At 43.3% G+C, this 7,701-nt stretch overlaps 1 gene segment (V, D, J or C); it reads left to right on the forward strand.

The window, feature by feature from the left end:
- The first annotated feature begins 6,930 nt into the window (after nucleotides 1–6,930).
- Nucleotides 6,931–7,494, forward strand: LOC128474536 (immunoglobulin kappa variable 4-1-like). The segment is given in 2 exon segments: nucleotides 6,931–6,985; nucleotides 7,124–7,494. Coding segments are annotated over 2 exon segments (426 nt in total).
- Nucleotides 7,495–7,701: the final 207 nt, after the last annotated feature.

Raw genomic sequence — 7,701 nt, forward strand, 5'->3', positions numbered from 1 at the left:
TCCTCTTCCATCTCTATTATATCATACAGAATAGAAACCACTGATAAAAATATTCTAAAGCTCAGCGCAGGTGTTTAGCCCCGAATCACTAACACAGAATGTATATGCAAAGTCTGCAGTACTGTTACACAGCTTTTCCAAATCACAAAGCTACTTTTCTTTGAAACTTTTCTAAATATACCTAACAGATAATCAATGTAACTATAAATCTGGACAGAAAAGCTGAGAGTCCCGAATCTCTGGGGTTTAATCGCCGCAGTCATTCATTTGAAGAGTTACCTTGACTGACTGTACATGACTGACGTTGTGATAAAGATGGCAAAACAATTCATTTATTGGAATATATAAGGTTGGGAGTAAAAATCTGTCCCTTGGCCACCGACAGCCTGTAACCTGTGCAAATATATATTTCCACTTACCGTTAACCAGGGGAGGGCTGGCAGCCTAAGGCCTGAGGGGCAAGTCTAGTCAACTGGCCCATTGCACCATCAAAGCGGCTGCGAGCGACATTGAAAGTGGCCGTCGTGCGGCAGTCACTCCACCAGCGCCTAATGAAATTAAAGTGGCCGGCGTGCACACACCGCATGCCTCAGCTCTTCATCACACCCCTTTTAAGACGTGGGAAGAGGAGCTGAGGCATGGCCGTTGGGTCTGACAGCCGCATGATGCAGGGGCGTACCTACAGTATTTGGCACCTGTGGCAGACCCTGTATGTGGCACCCCCCCCCCACACACACACACACACACTTTAAAACTGCATAGTTTCTATGTTTAGGCAAACATTGACAGGGGTACAGCAAAATTGTTATCATATACTTAGGGATTACGCCGCACCACCGTCAATGTGTGCCTATACATTGAGCCAGACACTGACAACCCCTATCACTATATACTAAGCCAAACATTGATGTGGTGTAGGCTTACCACTTTAGTGACTGGCATAGTATATAGTAGGGATGCACCGAAATGAAAATTCTGGACTGAAACTAAAAATTCAGCATTCACTTGGCCAAAACTGAAAAAAAAAAAAAAAAAAAACCTTTAAAATACTTTATTAAAAGTAACACCAAAATTAGACAAAAAAAAATCATATACACATATATATATAACAACAATCACAATCCTATCATGCCTAGGTTCTAGCATGTGCTGGCTGACTTAGCATGATAGGAGTGTGATTGCTGTTTGCAATTATATATATATATATATGTATATGTATATTAATACTGTCATTGGATTATTCTGTCCAATAAAAGTGTTAACACACCGAAGTTGGACCAAAAAATAATTTATAACAGCAATCACACTCCTATCATGCCTAGGCAGCCACTACATGCTGGAATCTGGGCATGAAAGGAATGTGATTACGGACTCCCTATGCCAAGCTATCCCCCAACACTTACACATCCATGCTATCTGAAACCCTCATTCACAAACATTCAGCATAACCAGAGCCGGCCTTAGGTGTTCTGGCGCCCTGTGCGGACTACTCCTCTGGCGCCCCCCCATCCCAAAAAAAGAAAGGAATAAAAACTTGTAACAAAACCCTTATCACTATATACTACGCCAAACATTGATGTGGTGTAGGCCTACCACTTCATTGTCTGGCTTAGTAGTAGGGATGCACCGAAACGAATAATAGACTGAAACCGAAAGTGCAGCATTTACCTGGCCAAAACCGAATATGACCCCCCCCCCACACCATAAAGAAATCTAACACTTTTATTTAAAGTAAGTAACACACCAAAATAGGACAAAACAATTAAATAACAATATTATATATATATATATATATATATATATATATATAATCATATATATATATATATATATGATTAACAGCAATACCCAGATTCCAGGATGTACTCGCAGACTTGGCATGATAGGAGTATGATTGCCCTATCTACCCCTATCTCACTCCCTTCTGCCCCATCTACCCCTTCTCACTCCCTTCTCCCTATCTACCCCCTTTCCCCTGCCTCACTCCCTTCTCCCTATCTACCCCCTCCTAACTATCTACCCTTTCCCTCTTTGAAGTTCACTTACCTTTCAGGAGTCCTGCGGTGGGGGTGCAAGGCCTCTGCCTCCCAGCTCTGCCACTGTATGGAACAGTATAGAGTGATGGGAGTTATGATGTACTTTTAGAGCATAATTAGATCATGAAAAATACATTGGAAATGGTACAGCATAACACCCATCACTCTCACACACTTACCAATCCACACGCATACCAATCCACATGTATACCAATCCACACGTATACCAACCCACACGTATACCAACCCACACGTATACCAACCCACACGTATACCAACCCACACGTATACCAATCCACACGTATACCAATCCACACGTATACCAATCCACACGTATACCAATCCACACACATACCAATCCACACACATACCAATCCACACATATACCAATCCACACACATACACCAATCCACACACATACCAATCCACACATACTAATCCACACGTATACCAATCCACACGTATACCAATCCACACGTACACTAATCCACACATATACCAGTCCACACATATATACCAATTCACACATATATACCAATCCACACACATATATACCAATCCACACATATACCAATCCACACATATACCAATCCACACATATATACCAATCCACACACATATATACCAATCCACACATATATGCCAATCCACACATATACGCCAATCCACACATATACACCAATCCACACATATACACCAATCCACACATATACACCAATCCACACATATACACCAATCCACACATATACACCAATTCACACATATATACCAATCCACACACATATATACCAATCCACACATATATACCAATCCACACATATACACCAATCCACACATATACACTAATCCACACATATACACCAATCCACACATATACCAATCCACACATATACACTAATCCACACATATACATCCACTCTCACTGAATGCTTTCCTACCTTTCCTCTTTTCTCCTTACAGCTTCTTTTCCTCCTCTTCGCTCCTCTTCTTCAGTTCTTCTGTCGTCTTTGTCTTCTTCCGGGTCAGAGGGCACGGACAGCGGTGGGCGCGGCTTCAGTGTTGTGCGCCGGGTTCTGACAACAAACCCCGGCGCACAGCAGCTGTTGCCGCGCGGATCACAAGGGAGCGATATCGGAGGTCTTTAACAGACCTCCGGCTCCCTTGAGCGATTTTAAGCCGGGTTCAAGGGAGATCCTTGAACCGGCTTAAAATCACTCAAGGGAGCCGGAGGTCTGTTAAAGACCTCCGATACCGCTCCCTTGCGAGCCTGCTCCTCCAGCGGCGGACATTATTGTCCGTCTCTGGAGGGGTGCCGGGTGCCTCCCTGATGAGCGGCACCCGGTGCGGACCGCCCCCCCCCGCTACGTACGCTACTGGCGGCAGCGGACCCCGCGGCGGTGGCGGACCCCGCGGCGGCGCCCCCTGGAGTGTGGCGCCCTGTGCGGTCGCACAGGTCGCACACCCCAAAGGCCGGCCCTGAGCATAACACCCATCACTCTCACACACTTACATTCAGCATAACACCCATCACTCTCACACACTTACATTAGGCATAACACCCATCACTCTCACACACTTACATTCAGCATAACACCCATCACTCTCACACACTTACATTCAGCATAACACCCATCACTCTCACACACTTACATTCAGCATAACACCCATCACTCTCACACACTTACTAATCCACTCTCTCCTACCTTTTCTTCTTTCACTCTCACTTTTCCTCCTCTTCTTCTTCTTCCTGTCCTGTGCACTGAGCGCGGAAGACGGTGGGCGTGGCTTCAGTGTTGTGCGCAGGGATTTGACATCAAGTCCCGGCGCACAGCCACAGTTGCTGCGCGCATCGTTTCTGAAGGCGTGCCGGCATGGTGGCACCCCTCAGATGAGCGGCAGCCGGGGCGGACCGCCCCCTCCCTCCCCGCCAGGTACGCATGACGCCTAGTTTTTAACTTTGCGGCCGCAGCCGCATTGAATGCTCGTCTGCCGGTCGTCCGTCTGGCCCCCCTGCCCCCCGGCCCAGCCCGCCCCTGCCGTTAACCCCTTTCCTGCCATCTAAACCTCGCTGGCAACGTAGACCTTGGAGCCATCCATATAGCTTATGAGTAAGTTCACTACAAGCGATCACAGGTGAAATATTTCTGTAGTGTGGTGGTGTCGCCATCTTCTCTCCCTCATACAGAACTTTTGCATGTTTAACCCTTTAAGGATACAGTTTTATTAGTTTCCACTCGAAGACACAGAGGGTCTCAGTATTTTGCTATATATTTTGGTTTCATTGTTATTCCCTCTTCTCTCATTTATTGTACCAACACAAAACATAAATTATTTTTTTCAGGAAAATTAGGGCTTTCCTCTGAAACCATTCTCACTTATATACTCTATAATTTAATATGAAAATGAAAGGACAAAAAAAACTATTTTTAACAGTATTGCAATGAGTTTTTTCTACCGAGACTCCAGCTGGAAGCCGCGTATTAGATACATTTACTAAGGGTGTCAGGGCTTTTACGTAAAATAGTGTTTTCAGTAAAGGAAAAAAGTAAGTTTAATATCACATTCATGAAGGCAGAAAGCCATGTTTATTGAAGAAAAGTATAAAACCATTACAGGAGACTAGATGCAGCGTTCTAATACACATCTACGAAGAGTTGGGTTCAGAGTCAGAGGAGCCTTTCATAGATTTTCTACTTTTTGGCTCCCACAAGATCATCAACCGCATCATCATCAACATCACAGCGCATGCGAATATCTACCCCTGAAGAGTGTTGGGCCCTGGACAGTTGCCCCGTTTTTAGCATTACAGATGGGTTCTTGTTCAGTTAGTTAAAAGGAAAGTGAGCATTTAAATACAGATTCTGGGGTGCTCATGAAATAAATAATATAAACATACAACAGAAATGTGATCAATGCTATTTAGAAATGCTTTGCTTAAGTATAAATATTGAGGATTCATAAAGCTACATATACATATATATTACTTAGATCACTTGTTAGGCAAGTATTTCTATTTCTGTACTTTTTTGTGCACATTTTGAAGCCCCGGACAGATTTCTGGGTTAAGGATCTCATTAACTGGGATCCAGAGAGGCCTTCCTAGAAGAGTGGAAGCTGTTATAGCAACAAAGGAGGGAACAGCTACATATTAATGTCTATGTATTTAGAATGTGATGTCATCAAAGTCCCTGTGAAAAGGAAAATACGTTGTCATAGCAGCCCACCCCAACCATCAGACAGAATCAATGTTGAGGTGGAAAACAAGAGCACTTTATTGAAGGAAAGCAAAGCTTTATATACACCACTCTATCAGATAAGGAGCTTAATCACATTAACTAAACAATACCCTGTCCAGACAGCCTCGCGTCACAATCCCACCACCAAACACAGAAATGCCCGTATAACCCAGAGTCACCTTTTTTCGGGGGGTGATCCCAAGGGAACAAAGAACCCAGAGTATCAAGGATACCGACGTGATCCGTGGTCAGGACTCCGGGTGGCAGCAGTTTGAAAGTTTCCTGGGACAGTCCGCAATACAAACAGCTGGAGGCTCCATAGCCGTGGTTGCTGAACCTCGGTCTAATGGAGATGCTAGAAAACAGGGTTTCCCAGTGAGCTCCCAATCACCTCTCGCTGGTACCCCACCACTCACTTGGCAGATATACAAAAGGGCGCTCTGGTGGGGCCATGGGCATCCGAGATATTTAGGGTTAAAGTCAGCGAGCATTCCTATGGATCCTAGCTGCTAAACAGTTCCGGAGCATTACAGCTAAGACCTGGTCAGGCACAGGGCAAGGGAAACGGGGATCCAACGGGACTAGAAACATAAGGGTGTGATTATACACCTGTGGGAAAGGTGGAACAGGCGGAAACAACCCGAGAACACGGTAAAGAGTCCTCTGCAGCCCTGGTTCAGTGGCATATTTAATTTAAAATATGAATCGTATGACCTCCTATGGACTACATCTCTCTTTATCCACAGACATAATGGTAATAAGGATCATCACATCTGTCATAACCTATAAATGCATTTGCACCAGAAGTAAAAAGAGAAAAAAACATTTGTAGCCTAGATCATGTTTCATTCATAATTATGGCATTTTGTCATAAAATCAATCCCTATTGCATTAGGGAGTTTTACATTACTGAGAGGGTGGTAGATAAGTGGAACGGCCTTTAAGAAGCAGAGTACAAGCTGATACAGTGAGTGGATTCAAACATACTTGCAATAGGTAAATGACTCCTGAATCTAAAACAAGGGGGAGGACTGATTAAGGTCTAAGTCTTTATATCAGGAAAAATAGGCAGACTAGACGGGCCAAACAGTTCTTATCTGCTATCAAATTCTATGTGTCTACCCTGTGATACGGTGTTTACTGCCCCCTACAGGGGTCTGAGGGTAATTTTAATTTGTCGTTCTATGTACAACCCTGTATGTTAGATAAATGCACCAAGGGGTCAGGGCTTTTCAATAAAGAAAAATGTTTAATTTCAGGTGAATAATAGGAAAGGGTAAGTTTGATGTCACATTCATGAAGACAGAAATTAAAAAACAACATATTGGAAAATCAGCCATATTTAAAGAAAATCAGGAGAAAATAAAAAGAAGAACATGCATTTTATTGAGTATCTATATTAATAAACTATTCTAGATTTTAACTAAACAAACAAGCATCGTTTGCCAAAAAAAAAAAGTGAATAGAAAACGTCACGTCTCTTACATCTCTCGCTCGCTGCGCTGGGAAGAGTTTGTCACAGAGAAGGGATCGGTGACGCAGAACAATGTCATTTGCATGTCCCCTGTATTTACATATTTCAGTATCTCAGCTGTCACTGTATATAAGGTTCCTTGTACCGGAGAAATCTTATACCCTGTATATGATAATCCACAGACATGAAGATGGTCACTCAGAGCTTTCTCCTGTGGGGGCTTCTGCTTTATATTCAGGGTAAGGAGGTATACTTATTACAGGATTGTATATAAAATAATCTCAAAAATACTTTGTTTCCTTAAAAATATAAATAAACGTTATTATATTTGAGCTGATTGCTAGAGATCAAGAGATATTATTTCTTACAACCCTCAGGATCCTGTGGACAGATTGTGATGACTCAGACTCCAGACTCTGTCTCTGTGTCACCAGGAGAACGCGTCACCATGACATGTAAAGCCAGTAGTAATGTTAACAGCTATGTAGCCTGGTACCAACAGAAACCAGGACAACCCCCAAAGCTCCTGATCTATGCTGCCAGCAGCAGATACACCGGGACCCCAGAGCGGTTCAGCGGCAGCGGGTTGGGAACTGATTTCACTTTAACCATCAGCGGAGCGCAAGCAGAAGATGCAGCAGATTATTACTGTCAGCAGGGTTACAGCGACCCTGTCACAGTGATACAGAGCCGTACAAAAACCTTCCTCTTCCATCTCTATTATATCATACAGAATAGAAACCGCTGATAAAAATATTCTAAAGCTCAGCGCAGGTGTTTAGTCCCGAATCACTAACACAGAATGTATATGCAAAGTCTGCAGTACTGTTACACAGCTTTTCCAAATCACAAAGCTACAGATAATCAACGTTAAACAAAACAGGTGCAAATAAGCACAAAAAAATAATTTATAGAATATTGTGAAGTCACTATAAGTTTATCCCTCACACTAATA

The sequence above is a fragment of the Spea bombifrons genome, chromosome 1, assembly GCF_027358695.1.
Source record: "Spea bombifrons isolate aSpeBom1 chromosome 1, aSpeBom1.2.pri, whole genome shotgun sequence".
Classification (NCBI taxonomy): domain Eukaryota; kingdom Metazoa; phylum Chordata; class Amphibia; order Anura; family Pelobatidae; genus Spea; species Spea bombifrons.